Source organism: Humulus lupulus, chromosome 6 (assembly GCF_963169125.1).
Source record: "Humulus lupulus chromosome 6, drHumLupu1.1, whole genome shotgun sequence".
NCBI lineage: Eukaryota > Viridiplantae > Streptophyta > Magnoliopsida > Rosales > Cannabaceae > Humulus > Humulus lupulus.
In genome coordinates this window covers 14,588,812-14,608,605 of record NC_084798.1, presented here as the reverse complement: position 1 = coordinate 14,608,605, position 19,794 = coordinate 14,588,812, and the positions used below count along the sequence as shown (strand labels likewise).

The 19,794-nt window shown below is 27.8% G+C and overlaps 3 protein-coding genes across 4 annotated transcripts; 2 read left to right on the top strand and 1 right to left on the bottom strand.

Annotated features, from left to right (window-relative positions):
- Window positions 1-404: 404 nt before the first annotated feature.
- Window positions 405-4,169, top strand: LOC133781706 (metal tolerance protein 4-like). Its single transcript, XM_062220774.1, has 7 exons — window positions 405-719; window positions 1,131-1,300; window positions 1,509-1,707; window positions 2,569-2,747; window positions 2,859-3,009; window positions 3,188-3,318; window positions 3,855-4,169. The coding sequence occupies exons 1-7, from the start codon at window positions 491-493 to the stop codon at window positions 4,032-4,034; spliced, it is 1,239 nt and encodes a 412-aa protein (XP_062076758.1). The 5' UTR covers window positions 405-490; the 3' UTR covers window positions 4,035-4,169.
- Window positions 4,170-4,447: 278 nt separating this feature from the next.
- On the bottom strand, window positions 4,448-6,669 carry LOC133781707 (protein PHOTOSYSTEM I ASSEMBLY 2, chloroplastic). Its single transcript, XM_062220775.1, has 5 exons — window positions 6,498-6,669; window positions 5,815-5,912; window positions 5,248-5,413; window positions 5,063-5,155; window positions 4,448-4,933 (listed from the first exon to the last, which is right to left on the bottom strand). Exons 1-5 carry the CDS (start codon window positions 6,565-6,567, stop codon window positions 4,803-4,805), a joined length of 558 nt encoding a protein of 185 aa, XP_062076759.1. The 5' UTR covers window positions 6,568-6,669; the 3' UTR covers window positions 4,448-4,802.
- A 5,524-nt stretch (window positions 6,670-12,193) lies between these two features.
- LOC133781704 (uncharacterized) lies at window positions 12,194-16,214 on the top strand. 2 transcript variants are annotated; one of them, XM_062220773.1, is made up of 3 exons: window positions 12,194-12,315; window positions 12,499-13,615; window positions 15,098-16,214. In XM_062220773.1, exons 2-3 carry the CDS (start codon window positions 12,506-12,508, stop codon window positions 16,013-16,015), a joined length of 2,028 nt encoding a protein of 675 aa, XP_062076757.1. In that variant the 5' UTR covers window positions 12,194-12,315; window positions 12,499-12,505; the 3' UTR covers window positions 16,016-16,214. The 2 variants fall into 2 exon arrangements, with proteins under 2 accessions (XP_062076757.1, XP_062076756.1); XM_062220772.1 differs by lacking the exon at window positions 12,194-12,315 and having other exon boundaries at window positions 12,351-13,615.
- The last annotated feature ends 3,580 nt before the right edge of the window (window positions 16,215-19,794 follow it).

Below are 19,794 nucleotides of genomic sequence, written 5' to 3'. Positions count from 1 at the left end.
TTTTATTTTAACCATTTTACAAAATATAGAATCCAAAAAGTAATTTATCAAAATATAGAATCCAAACAGATAATGAGATAAAATATACCCTAAAAAATAATAAAGTTTTTATTGTACAAAATTTGTTTCATTTAAATACTTAGTCAATACAATTTAGAATAATTTATTAAACTGCTTTTAGTTATATTTAGTAATTTAATATATTCAACCAAGAGAAAAATATATTAAAATTTAGTCTATATAACCACTTTAATGTATAAATATGTTATTTAGCCAAAATAGAAGGACTAAAATGTTATTTTTCATAATAATAAAATGGTTTAAATATTGAAAAAGTTTACTATAAATAGATTTGGTGCGAAAGTTTTTAATTTACAGTTACGTCCCTTTTTTATTTTTTTCTTTTTGTTCAGAGTAATATTATTACAATCTGAACTGAGGAAGAAGAAGATAGACACTGAAACTCGGACCGAGTTTTGGAGAGTCGATTATGGAAGGTAACTCAGGGACGACGAGTCCAAAGACACCGCTTTTGGGGCCCGAAGGACGGAGACCGAGTGATAACGGTCGCCGGAATCGCCGACTCAGTCGAAAATACTCTGTTAACTCGCTCAGGACCGAATTCGTCTCTAGGCTCCCCGACAAGGTCCGTTCTGGTCTTGACGTTGAGTCCAGTCCCTACGATATCGACCTAACTCGGACCAGTGGCTTGAGTGGAGGTTTGTTTCAACTTCAATTAAAGAAAACTCTGTTTGGTTACTGAGAAAATGCGCTCAAGATTTTTATGTTCTTTTTCTTGTTGTTTTTGGTTATATATGTAATGAGTAATCAGAAAATGAGAAAACGTCATTTTACCTGGATTGATTTGTTTCTTGGAACCACAAAATGAGTGATTATTGTTTTTGGTTTTTTTTATTAATTTTCTTAGGAAACAAACAGAGGTATTGTTTGTGGTTTAAGGCATTGTTCGTCTGTTGAGAAACTGGGGGAGAATTCTTCACTTGTTCAAAGATTCTGCAACCAAAGCAATCCAACGATGCATGATTTGATTCTTTTGCTATTCTTATGTTTGTTATATATACATGTTCTTACAAATAATTTTTTTTTTTTGTTTCTTCTTTAAATTATAGGAGAAAAGGACTACTATGAAAGACAGCTTTTAACTCTGAAATCTTTTGAGGAAGTTGACTCTATAGTGCAATCAGAAGGCATTGGTGAAGATGATCTTGATGAACAAGCTCAACATGAAAGAGCCATGAAGATCTCTAATTATGCAAACATAATTCTCTTGGGACTTAAGGTAAAATTTGGGTATTTTTTATAAGAAATATTGGCTGAAGTAAGTTCTTAAGAGCTTTTACAGCTCCAGTCGTATCTGTAACGTTTTAGATTATATAGACCATGTTTTAGAGTATTTGAGTTCTTGCATCAAATAATATTTTATGGCCTTATAGAACATTCATTCCCACTTTACAAACTAAAATTGAAACTTATGTTTGATTCTGCAGATCTATGCTACTATAAAGAGTGGGTCCATAGCCATTGCAGCATCAACACTAGATTCTTTGCTGGATCTCATGGCCGGTGGCATACTTTGGTTCACTCACTTGTCAATGAAAAGTATAAATATTTATAGATACCCCATTGGCAAATTGAGGGTGCAGCCTGTTGGCATAATCATTTTTGCTGCTATCATGGCGACACTAGGTACGATCTGTAGCTTAATTTGTTGATAGTTTTCAGAGATTTTTCTCTTTCTTGGTTCATTTCCACATTGAAGGCTGTTTGGCTTCCTTAGTGAACACATATATCATCTAGTGTGTTTTACTCTGTTTGTTACAGAGTAGATAAATCCATGAGTCTTGGATGAAACAAGGAAAAAATAAAGCTTATTGAGTGACTTTGTTTTATTAAATTTGTCTAAAGAAGACATCTTATTTGATTTTAGAAATTTTCTTTGGTCATTTTCTGCTGGAAATCTCTAAAGTATAAGGTCATGGTTGCGAACTGCAGACACTTAATAAGGAATTACAAGAGTATTGACTGAGCATTGGACATGGCAATGGCACATAACCAAATAAGAGGGACTTTTTCTGCTTATCCTACTGCTGCTCTTAGAGAAGAGTTTTCTGAATATATAATAAGGGGGAAAGATGCTTATAAAGTTATAATTTTACTGAATTAAAAATATTAAGTGTATGTTGGAGTAGCTTAGGAAGGAGAGGTTTGTTACACTATGGAAAGGTAGGCAGCTGTATAATTATAAAACCAACAAGTCAGTAAATTAGCTTATGTAAGCTTTGAATTTCAGTGAGATTTCAACTAAAGGATTCGTCCGAGTAGAAGGCATATTGTGAGGGACATAAACTGTGACACTTGGTTGTCTGAATTCTAAACATATTACACCTTGTGCTCTTTATCTAAACATACTTTAGAGTTGCTCAGTGCTTTAACTTGGAACATCTTAGCAACCTTAGAGAAGGTTTTGTTCTATTTTTTCTTTTAAGTATTCTTAGGTTGACTTAGATTCCATACCAAAATAATTTTCAATTAAATTTCAACTTACAGGTTTTCAGGTATTCATCCAGGCTTTAGAACAACTAATTGAAGCTAATCCTTCAGAAAAGATGTCATCAGACCAGTTAGTGTGGTTGTATTCGATCATGATATTTGCTACTGTAGTAAAACTTGCGCTCTGGGTCTATTGCAGAAGGTCAGGCAACAAGATTGTCCGTGCCTATGCGGAGGTTTTTTGAGCTCTCTCTATTCTTCCCTTTACTTTTATGGTACTTATTACCAAATGCATACATCTATTTTTAAGTTGTATGGATTTTTGACTTATTACAATTCATTACCAGGATCACTATTTTGATGTGATAACAAATGTAGTTGGGTTGGTTGCTGCGGTACTAGCTGACAAATTTTACTGGTGGATCGATCCAGTTGGTGCTCTTATCCTTGCAATATACACAATAGCAAATTGGTCTCGTACTGTTTTTGAAAACGCAGGTACATTTCTAGACCTCTTGGCTCCTTTTGCTTCAAATATATCATCATCATTTTCTTTCTTCTTGTGGTCTCTTGAAAAATCTGCAAATTCTTTTACTAGACTTTAGGTGATAAGAACTTGTAATCTTTCCAAAAGTTTTTGATTGTGAACTAGTTTAAGATATGGTTTCTTGTACAGTTTCGCTCGTCGGACAGTCAGCCCCTCCTGAAGTCATGCAGAAGCTAACTTATCTTGTCATAAGGCACCCCCAAGTAAAGCGTATTGACACCGTTCGTGCTTACACATTTGGTGTTCTTTATTTTGTGGAGGTACGTTTAATATAATAAGCAATTTACTCCATAGATTTCTGTTTCCAAGAATAAGAAAATAATCTTCTTTGATTGCCAATGTACGCTAATATGACACTTATAACAAGTGCTGCCTATAAATTTCTCTATGGATTTGAAGAATAAATTATGGAAATGAACCTGTTTTATTGTCAAAAAAAAAGAAAAATAACGACATTTGAAATGAGGATTGTTTGTGTGAGATATCATAATGAATGAACTTGTCATATAAGATATATGAGTGTTACACTCTGATACCATATTAGAGAAAGAACTCTTATTATTCAGTCAAAACAGATGTGAAAAAACCAGTGTGTACAAGAGGACCAACTCAGCTTAAATAAAGGCTGAGAAGGGTCCAATCCGAAAGTAACCAACTGAACTAACTAAAACAGAATTGGTTAACCAAGAAAGCTAACATAAACCAAGCCTAACTAACTAACCATAATCTTAATTCTAATACATATATTATCCCTTTAATATGAATCATCTTACTGTGATATGTTTGGTTGAAACAGGTTGACATTGAACTACCAGAGGATTTACCCTTAAAAGAGGCGCATGCCATTGGAGAGAGTCTGCAGATTAATATTGAGAAACTCCCAGAAGTCGAGCGAGCATTCGTTCATCTCGACTTTGAATGTGAGCACAAACCAGAGCATTCTGTACTCCACAAGCTCCCAAATTCTCAGCCTTGAGTTTTGACATTACCCCAGTTCTACAATAAAAAAAATATAGCCACTTATTCTCACTGTAACTTTTTGTTCTTTACTATTATGAGAGATCTTCAGGTTGATTATTTCAAAAATTACAATGAAGATAATTTTTTGGTCTGAGTTGGTGTCAGTACACAGACTATACTAATAAGGTCAACCTTATTAACTAGGCATTTGAAAACAACGTATTCCTGTTTAAAAATAGGTAGTGTTCAAATAAATGAATATAGATGCAAAGTTGTGGTTTTTGTCTAACCAGTTATAATGATATGGAGATAATTTAGTATAACAAGATTATCAAAACTTTCTCGCAAACAAAATTATGTCCTCTTAGGTGGATTATTTTGATGGTTAAATCTTGCCAATGTGCTCTTACATAACACATTATCCAAAGAAAAAAAAAATCAGATCATAACAAGAGGACCATAAGTTCTGGGAAGAGTTTTACAGCTATATCTTCAAAAAAGTGGTACAGGGTTATAGAAAATAACAGAAAATCTTTTTCACTATCTGCTTCTCTCATCAAAGTTTACATAAGCCACATTTTTCTTGATGGGCATGACATAGCACCAAAAATAAGTAGCAACAATAAAAGTTTACATCCCTCAAAATTATTGTGTTCATAGTTGGGAGCTCTAAACAATCTATACAGGTCTTCAACTATTTGACCCTTCTTCTAACATGGTGTATACAACACAAGCTATGTTTGTATGACCTCTCTATGGGAGTTTCCATGGCAGTAAAAAAGGGTTATGAATTCGGCTGTAGATGACCATTGTACATCTTACTAAGCAACTTTTGCGCATCAGGCCTTCTGAGAAGCCCCTTGTTGTTTGGTACACCAGTCCCTAAACAGACAGGGCAAACAAGCTTTCCCCTACCTGCTCGCAACGACGATGGACGATAAATCAAGTAAGAAAACTTATGACAGACGACTCATATTCCATGAGCAAGATGCGAGAAAGATTCAAACATGTGAAATTTCATATACAGCAACAGAAAGTGCATACCATAACAATTAGGACATTCTGTGAACTCATAAACATCTTTGGCTCTTTTTCTGTTGAGAGCTTTCCATTTTCCTGTACCACCACACATATCACCTAAATCAAAGAAAAATATGAAGATTTCATTACATATATCATGCACATGATTAAACAAAATGGATTAGAATGATAGGAAATCTCATACTTACAAAGTACAGCACCACTGCCACCACAATTTCGGCATCCAGGTCTGTCCATTCCATCCATTGCCAAAGCTTTGGTTTTGGAAGTTGAAGTGCCCAAATCGTTTATTAATGGAACTGAAGAGCACAGACATGCGAGACACAAGCGCCGATTCATTGCTGGCTGAGATCCCTGTGGTCAGAAAGGAACCTATGGTTTCAAATTTTGCATATTAAAGCTAAAGTACCAAGAGAAAGTTAAGCCCTTGAGTTCAAATTTTGTGTACTCTTTAACTGTACAAGAATATTGTAAGCCAGTCAAATCTGAAGTACCAACTGAAATTCCCCAAAAGACTAAATCATGACCATGAGAAAGAAAATCTACATCATCTTACACAGAAGACAACATCAAAAGTAAATTTTATCATGAAGTTTAAACAGCATGAAAATTGTTCAAAATAGCACAATAACATGTCCCTATGCTAGCTACTAAGACCATGTTCTTAAGAAAACATAAGTGGTTTGCAAGTAAAAGACAATAAACAATATAATAAGAGATAATTAGCTAGATACCAAAATGCATGAAGCCCTTACCTTCAGAGGTTTTGATGATGAGTGACCAGAATCCTCAGTGCCACTGCTCTCATTTTCCAAACTCGACCTCACACGGAGCCCGACTGGCTTCGAGTTTACTACCAAATTTAGCAATGAAATTAAGGGTTTAAGTTATTTATCATACTAAAACATGTAACAGAAATGAAATCAAGTATTGTTTACAATCCATGAAATGTGAGTGGAACATTTAGTGACATAACTAAACCAATCTGGGCTTCTAATGAATTAAACTCGTCATATTATATGACAGTTTTAAATCTCTACTTTCTAGACATATTTAAATTAAAGTAATTAACAAATACAAACTAAGCACCGAGCAGTGTACACTTTTGGGTTGAGTCTCATTTAAACGAAACAAATAAAACCCAATTTCATATCAGTTATAAACTTTCTCATAAATAACACCAAACGTGACAAAGTAGATGATTGCCCAGAAATTCTTTCTTGTTCCAACAGGGGATAGTAAGAAAAACCAGAATTCACCCAGAAATGGTAACAACCAATACTTCAAGTAAGCAGTATCCTTATTATACGAGAATTATGTGCAAGAAAATGGCTGATAATTAAAAATTCTCAACTAGTTCATCTTAAGGGTACTAGTAGTGTCATATATATACGTATATATATATATTATATATACAGAGAGAGAGAGAGATACTTACAGTGGGAAAGGGAGGGTTTTGAGAGGCGTTGTGGGATAGCTGTGAGGTGAGAAGGAGAAGGAGAAGCCATGGTGTCTTTCTGCCTTTGTGAGACAGAAGAAGAACCAAAACAATATCTACTCTCTTTTCAGTCTCAACTGAGCTCTGAAGAAGATAATTTAGGTGCTCAATTGTACCAGCTGCCGTGCTGGCACCTGTCCTCTTTCCTATTGGTCACCTAGATTTGTTGTAATGTAGTTTATTATTATTATTATTATTAGTATGTTTACTCTTTTTTACTATTATGACATTAATTTTAGATGCATATCTAAATTAAAAAATCAGAATTTTTTAAGGAAAAAAATGAAGAGATTATTTTATATATATATAAAAAAACTGTTTTCAATTTTTTTTTATGAACACGATATTGAAATATATATATATATATATATATATATTAGATATAAGTTTAGTTTTATTTATAGAAATTATCAATTATATTTATTAAATTTGTAATATTATCATATAAATTTCAAATAAATAAACAATATTATATATAAAAGAATGATATAAACATATTAAATAAAAAATTAAACCAAAACATTGTTTATGGTTTTTTTGAATATATATGTAATATGTTAATCTTTTAAAACATAAATGATAATTTTTTTTAATAAAAATTAAGATTATGTATTATATATTATTATAATTATATTTTATAATATTTAAATTTATAATAATATAAATATTAAATGTCTAATTTTGTATTAAATATTATTATAATAATAAAAATTTATAATATTTGAATTCATATTAGTATAATTAGTAAAACAATTATTATATAATATTATCATAAAAATATTTTATAACATTTGAATTTATATTAATATAATTATTATATATGTACACTTATACTATATATTATGATAATAATGATATTTTATAATATTTGAATTTATATTAATATAATTCATAAATATCTATTTTTAGTTAGTTTTAAAAGTATATTTCGTTAAATATTTAAAATATTTCATTAAAATTAACTGTTAAAATTAATAATTTTTGTTATCTATACATTTTTTATATAGAAGAGATATAGTGTAGGATTTTTAACATAAATGGCATTTATGTTTTACATTATTTGGCAATTAGAGAAATAAAAATTAGCAATTAGAAATAACAAATGTTATAAATTTTTAATGGAAATTTTTTTGTATTTTTCTATATACTAAATAAATAAATAAAATAGACATCATAATTATAGTGGCCAAAATCGTATCAGGCCCAAAATACAAACAAAACCCAATCATCTTCTGGCCCGATATGTAGTGACTTAGTATGTTATAATAACCACATTAGAATTGGGAAAGTTTTTAAAAATATGTCTTCTTAAAAACTAATATATAAAATATTACTTTATCATAAGTATAAATTTTGTTTGAATTAATTTTAAAAAATCATACTTTATATGGCTGATTTTGTGAATTAAGTTTCAAAAAATCTCATATTTCTCATATGTATTAACTAATTCTCCAACAACAAAAAATATTAAACATGAATAATTAATAAACTATTTATATAAAACACATTCAAGATTAAAATGATTCATTTAAAATATATATTTTTTGTTATTTTTATTTATATATACGAATAAGTAGTGTTTTAAAAAAATATATATATATTCTTGGCAGCTTTTTGTATATTCTTTATTTTTTGTTATATAATTTTGTATGTATATTATTTATTTTTGTTATATAGTTTTTTTAAAAAAAATTATTCTAGGTAGTTTTGTATATATATAATTGTATAATTATGTATGTGAATAGTGGTGGATAAAAAATTCAAATGTGAGAATATATGACTATATAAAATTCTATATTAAAATTTAAATAAAATTCAAGTATTATAATGTATATATACCTAACTTTGCTGCATATATATTTATTTTTATATAATACAGTTCGTCTTTTTTTTATTCCTATTTATAAATGTAGTTATTAACTAATTTTCATATGCTTCTTGTAAAGAGAGACACTAATGTAAAAGTATTTAAAAAAGAATTGAATGACTAGCTTTATTTATATATAAATATATATATATATATATTCTCAATTTGTTTTTTTACTTATACATATTCTCAATGATTGATTTTATTTTACCCAATCTCAATAATAGTCAATTTATAATTCTATTAAAATGGTTGAAACTAATAATTGATTTTTGGGTGGAATTTGAATTTGAATTTTTTTTTTTTCTAAATCTTGAAATCATGCCATAATAATTGGTTACAATAAAAACGTTGTAACTAGTTACAACTATTCCTTTTTTTAGAGTTGTAATTGGCTCTATGTTTGTGATTTTTTTTTTCAATTTGGCTCTAGACATGTAGCCAATTATAATTCTAAAATTGAGAATTGTTGTGACTAGTTCCAAGTTTGCGAAGTTTTTTTCTTTTGGTTCCATACTTGTAACTAGTTACTATTCTTAAACTGAGAAATATTGTAATTGGTTGCCAATGTGAAACTGGGGAAACTGGTTACAGAGGTAGAATTTTACATAAATTTTTTATCTCACTTGATTCAAAATTTAAAATTTTAAAGAGGGTAGCTGGTTACAAATATGACACTAATTAATTACAGTTTTGTAGGGTGATAACCAGTTAAAAATTAACATGTCACACTAGTTATATTTTTTTATATTATTAATTTAAGTGTATTTTATAATTAATTAAAATAATTTACAAAATATATATTAGCTAGACCAATAAAAATCTGCCACATGTCGATCTAGTCAGCAACTAACAGAAGTTAACATATTAGGTGTAATAGAATTGCTTTTTTAGGACATTGGCTACTAATATCTAGCAACAACGAATTTTAAATATTGAGTATTTATGTTACTAATTCTCTTTTTACAGACACAAAAATTGAATATTGTGATTTTACTAATAATTTTAATTATTCTTGTTCTTGATCATGGATATTCTCATCCACAGTCTCAAATGTTTGTTTAGAATAACTTGGTTCAACCCCATTAGATTTGCAAGGAAATACATGTTCCGGGAGACATGACTTGAATTATAACAGTGTCATTACCACACAAGAAACCCTATATTTCATGTCTAGCAAGTTGGTAATGTAAAAAGTCTTTCACGTCTTACCTTTAGAGTCCTAAATGACTTGAATTATAACAGTGTCATTACCACACAAGAAACTTTTAAGTTAAGTAGTTTACCCTTTAGACAAGCCCAAAGGCATCAAGTTTACATCCCTGGGAGACTTGAAGGCCTCATGCTCATCCTTCTGTCTCGGGTAATTCCTCCCCACTTTGCAAGTGCCTAATCTCACTTCTAAAGTAGAGACATTGGAGCCTTTGGAGCTAGAAGCACTCTTATGAATCGATCAAAAGGATGTTTGTCATGCACAACATCTAGGAAAGTATGTCACATGCAATTCAACTCATATCTCATTGCCAAAGGGCACCACCTCTGGTTATCACATGAATAAAGTATGGTAGTCTCTTTTGCTTCCCTAGAATCGACCTCTCTTATAGACCTACAAGCTAACTTCCACCATCCAACTTAATTAACAAACGAGGCTTCTCTCGGAAGCCTCACTTGATCCACTTAATAAAAAACGAGGCTTCTCTTGGAAGCCTCACTTGGGAGTACCTTTGTTTGCTTGTAAAAGAGAATACTCTCTCTCTCCTAAGGGAGAAGGATTGATAGTCTTTGGGCTCATACTATTCCAGAAAGCAAAGTCTAATGTTCAAGTATAGCAATGTGTGGTATTTAGAGTTTCAACCCTTGTTCTTTCATAGCATGGGAATGAAAATCGTTGATCCAATTAAATTTATTATATTGCTAATTTGATATACGGTTCTAATATATTGTCTTGTTTGTAAGTTTCGATTTTATATGTATATACAGAAACACTCCTAACGGTGGGGACAAAAGACATGCTCATATTGTAGAATTTTCCTATGTATAAATCTTATTTTTAGATGTGATAAATTATATAAATAAATAATTGAGACACAAAATTCAGATATGGTGCTTTTCATGTACCCAGATTTTGGTGTTGGTGAAAACACAATGATGTAGTTGATGATGATAAAAAGTAAAAATATATTTTATTTTGTTTTAGTTTAATTCATTTTTTAAATTTTGGTTTTATTTTATTTTTTTTAATTAGTAAGAGCACTCACACTAGCATAGGTAAAATACGTAATTAAAAAATATTTAGCTAAAAACTAATAAAAGGCTTCTACATTAGATGAGCTAAACCTTAGATATTTTACATATTTTTTTTACATAAAGCACTATTGCTTAGCTACATTTAGAAAACACTATGGTCATCAAATGTAAAAGTATTTTATTACTTTTTACACTCCCACTTATTCTCTCTCTTTCTTTTTTATTTTTTATTTACTTTTTCTAATCTCTTTATATATATTTATGTGAATATATATAATTTTAGTTTTAATAAGATATATGATTCTCAAGAAAAATTAAATTTATTTATATTTATTCTTATATATTGAGTTCAAACAATAAAATTAAAAATTATGATTAATTTTTTCTATTTTTTTGGAAAAAAATATTAAGTTTAATTGAGATTCCTAAATAAATATGCTTTAATTTATTACATATTAAATTACAGAGTTCAAAAAATTATAAATAAAATTATTTATTTTTGAACAATTTTGTACTAAAACTATTTCAGAAGATTTGTGAAAAATTCATGAAGAGGTTATTTAGAAAGAAATATGAAGAGAAAAAAAAATGTATACAGAGCAAAATATCCCTATTCATTCATAAAAAAAATATGAAAAATAAAAAACCTAGTTGTTTCTATTTTTCTTTATTTGTTGATAAAATGTCATTGGTGAAAACAACAAGAGAGCAATGGATCCGGAAGTGTAATATTAGATTGCTATTGTGATAAGTAAAGGATCTCTAAACTAAAGGATCTTTAATATTTCATGATTTTGAATGTTGTTTCCTTTTACTTTGTAAATATTGCAAGCGAATAATTTTATTTTTTCTACTTTTCCAAAGAATTCGTAATATGCAAGGAAGGAATTTTCTGTTAAATGTCTAAGAAAAAATAAGCATGTACTACTCTAACTTAACTTTGAAATATTCGATTATTAAAAATTAAGATTTTAGTGAAATAACTAATATTACTAGCATGATTACTTTTTGAATTCCTCACAAATTAAAAGATTGGTTCTTAATTTTATTTTATTTTTGTAAGTGCGATAATATGCAAGAAAAGCATAAATAGGTGTATATTTTAGTTTTGGGGAGACAAAAGGCACAACTTCATTATAATATGATTAATGTATTATTCACTTTAAAACTATATTGCAAGCAAAGAATATATTTATATTTTATTTATTTTTATGATATATTTCACTTTTTTTTTCCTTTTCCAAAGAATCATCAACATATGTGCCAAATGTGAAAAGAAAAAGAGAAAAAAAGTATCCTAATTAAAGATTGAAATTGATTTTGAATATGTTTGAAATTGTTGTTAAAGGAGAGAGATATACGAGTCATAAAGTTATATTATTTATGCAAATAGATAAGGAATTATCATAAAAGATAAGTTATTGGGACAAGGAAAGAATTTATATTTACTTTATTCTCTTTTTCTTTTCTATAAAAACATAATACAAATGGACTTCATCTTTCTCAATCAAAGAAATAATATATTCAAGATATAAACACTTGTGTACTTTCTCTCTTTTCTATACAAATCAGAACAGTGCTCTTTCATTTTTATTTTTTTAGTTTCTCATTTCCTTCCAAGTTCAGCGTTGAATTGATACATCTGTAAGTCCATTTAATTTCTTATTTAGATTTGATATTTAAGTTTCCTAATTTGTAATATAATGAGTACATGTATTGCCTCTAATTTATATTTTTTATATATTTATATTTATACTTATATATTGTTGAGCTATTAATGTGTGTTTCATTTATTATTGTTTTTCTGGCTTTATTGAATCTAAACAGATAAAAAATGGAGGATCAACACCTTTGTAGCAGAAAACATATTTTGCTCTTGAAGGATAGTGAGATCAATAATGATGAATTTGTGTGTAAGTTATGTGATGAGTATCTTATGGAAGCTCCTTATTATGTTTGTGATTCGTGTGAATATTATGTCCACAAGTCATGTGAAGAACTACCAAAGCAGATCAACAAATACCCTTTACATCCTCGCCACCCTCTTTCTCTTACAACACGATATGCCAGTTGCAATTGTTGTGGTCAAGCCTCAGAAAAGAGGCTTGTGTTCAGTTGTGTTGGCTGTGATTTTGACTTGGATGTTGAATGTTTTAAAATGTCAAACTCCATAACAGCATGCCCTGAAGGCCAACATTGCATTCAACATTCAAGCCATCCCCACTTGCTACTACTTGTAGACACAACAAATGCAATTCATGAAGATGAAGATATTGATGTTAGATGTTTTGCATGTCAATCCAAGAGCTCACCATCAGAATCAGATGGTGGAGTTTATTATGGCTGCAATAGATGTAAGTATTTTCTTCATAAACAATGCATTGACCAATTACCTCAAGAAATCCAAACCTCTCACCATCCTAACCACGACCGTCTCTTCCTTCTTATGAAAAGATACAATTGTAAATGTAGCACTTGTGGAAATAAAGATCAACCTGCCTTATATTTCGAATGTCCTCAATGTGATTTTCGGTTGTGTTTAGAATGTGGAGTGAGACGAACACGAACCATTAAGTATGAAGATCATCCACATCTTCTTTGCTTTATGGAGAAAATAAACAATGTAGTTGAACAATGCAACGTCTACGACACCTGTTTGAAGCAATCAATCATGTGCAATACTGAGGAATTCCATAAAACAGATTCCTTTAAATTTCAATGTTTGGATTGTGCTTTCAAACTTCATTTATTATGTGGTCCATTGCCTTCTATCATAAAACATGACAGTCATATGCACTCCTTAGATCTTGTTGATTCATTCATTGAGGATAACTCTGGTGAATATTGCTGCGATGTTTGTGAAGAAGAAAGAAATCCACGAATACGTGTTTACTGCTGTCGGAAGTGCAAATATATCGCTCACGTACACTGTGTTATCTCTGAGGTATGTACTAATTGATATTCATTTTTATATATTTAGTATAATATATCTTATTAATTCTTTAAGAAGCTTTGCTAGTTAAATTTATTAGCTCCAATAAATAATTGATATTATGATATATTCTAAATTAAAATGAGAAACTTTACATCAATATTATGGAAACTTAACATTAGATTTAGATATAGCATATCTCAATAAGCTTATTACAAAGAGAATGAAACATTAAACCCACCTAACAAACTAAAGCATTACATAACTTAACAAGTAAATTTCAATATTTAGTATATAATCTTTATAGTTTTTCTTTTAAAATAATAGTATAAATTTAATTTGCTTTAATATATACAATTTTTCTTTAAAGTTCAAAATATTTAATTACCACCAAAGAAAATAAGGAAAAAAACTGGATAAATCAAAGTTAACTTTTATATTACACTAAAATTACTTAAAAATAAGCATAAAAATTTAAATATAAAATAAATATATTTTCGTAATCATTTTATTAGATTTGGTGAAAAGCCAAACAAACTATATCATCATTTTAAATATACTTATTTCTCTTGTTTTACTATTGATTTTATTTTTATTTATTATTTAAAAAAAAATTATGTTATTGTCAAATTGATAGGCATTGACACACATAAACTTTGATGTTGTCACGTCATTTTTAAATTTAAAATACTGTGTAGCTCCATGAAATTCTTTTGTTGACCTTATAAAGCTTAAATTGATTGGGTCTTACTAAAAATAAGTATTTTACAATTTTTTTTATTTAAAATGCTATAGCCTGTTGGAAATTTTCGGCCCAAAAATAACAATTTTAAATTAATTTTTTATTTGAAACTATTTACTTGTTGTAGTTAACATTTATAATTAAGTAATAATTGATGGACAAAGAGAACAAAAAAATCTAGAAAAGAAAAGGTCATTAGTATTTTTATAACTAAATGATCATTCATGTTACACTGATTAGAGAACTTATTTTTTACTTTTCATATTACTTACATGGATATCAATTAATAAAAACTATATTTTTTTAATTGATTGAAATTTGCTTTTGACTTTTATATATTTTTAATTAATTTTTACAATCATTGTTGAAATCCTTCTAATATAATGTTTGCATCATCACTAAAGTAATGTATATTCTTTTCCCTCTGTTCGAGCTATATCCTAAAATGTATTTTGTTTTTAAAAAGAGAAATGAGCACAATTTACAACAACGAAAAAAATCATTAATCCATCAACTCTAGTATATTAAAAGAACAATTGAATAAATAAATAAAAATTAAATGACTGAAACTTGCGAAGAATTACTATTTTAATTTGTCCAAATTAGTCCATTGTTTTTTTATATCAAAACATAAAATCAAAATTCGTTAATTTTATGTTTCCTCTTGGATCCGTTTAAAAATAATTTTTTCTTAAAGACTAGCATTAGTATAATATGAAGTTTTATATTGATGAGTTGTATATATAATATAGGTTATAAATGTATTAAAAGAAGACCTTAGAGATGTGAAACTGAAAGTGTTGGGAGAAGATCTTTGGGTATTTCCTAAAGAGATTAATCATGCTGCGTCTCCTTTGACCTTATGGGATTTGATACAAAGATTAACTTATTATGAGCTAAGCTGGTTGAAGGCTCATTTTGAGAGAGAAGAAGTGAGTACTACGACTACTGAAGTTGAGCCTGAAGATGATAACATTGATAAAGTTCTAAAATTTTCTAATTTCACAGAAACTGATTTCATGTCATTTATCTTCCAAGAGTTTGATTCCACCTATCAGAAAAGGAAGTTGAAAATAAAATCCAGTGATCTAGCATCGAAAGTTGTCTACATTGAAGGTTATTTCATACCTGTATATTTGGCATCTGCTATGAAAGCTTTGCTTCACAAATATGGATATATTAGTACAGGTGGTAGAGGAAGTCATGTTCGGAAAGATTTGATTCCAGACATTACTCCAAGAAGAGGTTATTCCGAAGAATTCAACAGCATCTGCTTCTTCTTTGTATGTAAAGTGATGAAAGAGATGCATACCACTTTGGTGATAGACATCACTAAACATCTTCTTCAACAATGGTATCACTACATACACTTTGTAGATGTTCGGTCTGTGTTAGTGGTAGATTTTCTATGGGCATCTCTAAGGAAGATCACAAGAGATTTCTACTATCAACAGTTGAGTAAAGTAGTTGACAAGGAATTCCGAATGAAAATAGAAAAGAAGAAGGCTGAGCTGCAGAAGAAGATAGCTGAGCTGCAGAAGAAGATGGCTGAGTACGATGCTGGACTGGTGAAGAGTAAGTCTTCTACAACAGAGGAACAGGTGAAGGAGGGCTTGGAAATGGCAATGAATGTCAAGTGGAAGGTGGCAAGCCAAGTTGGCTTCAACTGATTAAAATAGTTATTATAAAATGTTGAGCCCTGCAAAAGTTTCTTCGGTTTTTTTATTTTAATAACTACTATAATTAAAAAGGGTGTATTAAATTAAACCAAATTTTCTTGGTTTACGAGATATTGTTATTTTTTGTTGTTGTTAAAATTAAAAGTTAAAACTAACACTATTACAATAATGAATTGATTATTTAAAAAAATTATTTTATTTAAATTAAAATTTTTATTTTATTGTTTATATTATTGATTATGTATATATGTATAATTTGTTTTTAGATTTAAAATATCTAGAGAAAATAATTAAAATATATTTAACTCAAAATATTAGGTTTACAATTCTATATATTTTGAATATTTATTTAATTGAACTATATAATAATTATTTAATATAATATAAAGTATTTAATATAAAGTTTTTATTAGGGTAAAAAAGTGCAAATCCAAGCTCTATATGCTTTGTTCCTGAATCTAGAAATGGATTTGCACTCATCAGAATATTACTTATAAGCTTTTGATCTCTCGAACAACTTATTTTTGCAATGATGAAGAAAACAGAAGCATCTCTCTGTACATTAGACAATACTATACATAAGTGCCTAGAAGAAATAAAAAAGCTGAAATTAATTTATTTGAATAACTTAAATAAACAATAAAGTACTTATACTTAAATGTATACTTCTAACTTTAAATAATATTTAATATCAAATAAACACAAATTTTTAGATAATAAGTTTAGATAATAAGTTTTGCTCCAATTTGTTTATATATAATCACTCTATCCGACAGTTTTTAATTATAAAATATAATATATAGTTTTTAAAATATTTATTAGTGCTGTTTGGTAACATTAAAAAAATAGTGTTTTATTTAATTAATTAAAATTTTGACAATTAAACATAAAATAGTGTTTTGGTAATTCTATTTTTATTTATTATTTTTTAAAAATTTAATTAAAATTCATTCAATTTTAAAAATAGAATTTTTTCACTTTCAAAATTTTTTTAAACAGTTCTTGACTTTTTTGTTTTTTTTATTCTCTTCTTCAAATCAACACATCATTTTGTATTGTTAAACAAAAAATAAAAATAAAAATTATCAAACACATTTTTTATTTTTTATTTTTTTAAAAAAATAAAATTAGTTACCAAACATATTTTTATTTTTTAAAAATAAATAAACAAAAACAAAAATAATATATTTATTTTTGTATTTAAAAAATTCAAAAACAAAAATTTTACGAAATACAACCATTGTTTTCAATCTAGTTAATTTTAGAATAATAAACGTAAAGGATGTAAGACCATCTACATCTCCAACTCAAATTCTATTTTAAATCAACTTCATTTTTCTATTTTTTATTACATTAAATTATTATTTCATCTCCAATCCACTACTTCAAATTTTACTTCAAAAAAGAATATTCTTATTTTATTCTTAATAATCATCAATAATCAATTTAATTAATCAATAAATATTAATATTAATAAAAATATTTAAACAATAATTCTTTTATAAAATATTAATTTAGTTTGACTTTAAATGAATAGTGTCATCTTATTAATGAAGTTGAAAAATACATTCATTTATTTTGTGTGATTGGAGAATGATTTTGGCTTCAAAATAAAGTAAAAGTGAGTTGAAAGGCAAGATTGGAGATGCCCTAAGTAATTAAGGTATTATAAAAATGAGAATCACGTGGTGGTGGAGGATACGAAAGAATGTAAGTAATTAAGAGTAAACGAAAGAATATAAGTAATTAAGAGTAATTAAGGTCTTATAAAAATGAGAATCACCATGAGAATCGCGTGGTAGAAATGTATAACCATTGCTTGTAATACATCTAAAATTATCAAAATCAAATGTGAAGTTTCAGACTTGTAATTTCGAGCATAACCATTGTTTGTAAAACATCCAAAATTAATTATTTTTCATCCAAATGTCTTGAAAATCCTTAAAACACAAAATAAACTAATTAATCATATATTGTAATGTTTCTTTCGTTCTTTAATTAAGTTGATATTACTATTATTTGTATGAAGTGTAGATGTTACTATTGTATTAATGTTTCCTTATTTTAAATAGACTTGAGATGTGATTCTTTTGAGTTTTCTATTAATTAAGAAAAATGACGGGGACAACAAAATGAAATGAAGTTAAAACTATAACAAAATTATACATATTAAAAAGAATGAAACTTGCCGAGTAATAAAAAAAAGGTAATAATCCTTTAGGGAGACAGAATATCAATTTGTTTAATTCAATAATTAAAAAAATAGATCAGGAAAATAAGTCATTATTTGTTTAAATCAAACTAAATTTGATTCTAAAACAATAACATGGCAATAATCTAACCAGAGCATGAAAATACCTAAATACTTTATCAATAACTTAATAATAATGTTTATATAAATATGACAGTAACTAGTTACCAAATCAATATTCAGATTTCAACTAGTAATTCAAAACTAGCTAAGAATTGAAACATTAATAACCAGTTACTAAACTAAGAGATATATAAAATAAATCATAAACATGACAATAATGGAACATTAAATCAACAACATAATCATAATCAGTAACTATCATTTTTAAAAATTTGATCATCGTTGGTTACTAAATTAACAACTATATTTGAACTAGTATCCTGTTATTACTTATTAACTGAAAACATTAATAATAGTTACTAAGCTTGAAAAACTTGCAAAAGTACCAGTGTATTCAAAATTAAGGAGCTATTTAGCAGCTGGAAAAAAATAGTAACAAAATACTAATATTTCTTAAACACAAACAATGTTCACTACAACAAAAAATATTATTTTCAGGTTCCATTTACTAATATTTCTAAAAACAAAATCAAAAGGTGTACAATAATGTAAAAAAAAAGGAAAAAAAAAAATGAAAGACAGATTGGTAACTCATAACCACTTAGAAAATAAAATAAATCAATAGCTAAATACTAAATTGTTTAAACAAACCCAAACAACATCCAATAAAACTAAAATCTAGCAAACAAATAATAACAAGTTACTAAACTAGTAATATTGGTAACTAAAAAAATATTTAGACCTGAAAATCAAGTACAACAGCGTTAATGAATAAGCTTCAATTCATAAACTAATCATAAGAATAATAATAACTAACCCATGAAAAATAATGGTTAAAAATTGAGAAATAACATAAAACAAAATCCATTATTATATATAGTTATATGGAACTATGAGGGATATGAAGAAAAGTGAAGAAAATATAGGGAATATTAATAATGGAGGATGTTATAAAGAATTGAAAATACTTGCTGAAAATGAGAGAAAAAAAAAACTCAAAAATATCATCTCGTTCCTAAAAAATGAGGGATCAATAAATGAAAGAAATCATGAATAGTTTGAGAATAAATATTTTGAGGAATCGACAATAATAAAAGATTCATGTTAGCATTTTCTATATGAGGAAGTTACATTTTATATGGGGTTTTTTAATAAAATTTGCAAAAATATGGTTTTTTTCATAAGAAAATTATTTTATGGCTTTTTTTAAGAATTTTTACTTTATTAGTTTAGTTTCCTATATTTTTGTATAAATGTTAGTTTATGCTATAGTTTTACTCTTAATCAAGTTTATCATATTTAGTTAGTTGCAATTATGTTTCTCATATTTTATTTTTTTCTTTAATAAATTTCCTAATACAAATTAAGAAAAGTATAATCCTCAGGATACATAGGAACACCAGTACAGGATAACTTCACAGGAGAATCACACAAGTTCAACTTCCAATAAATTTTG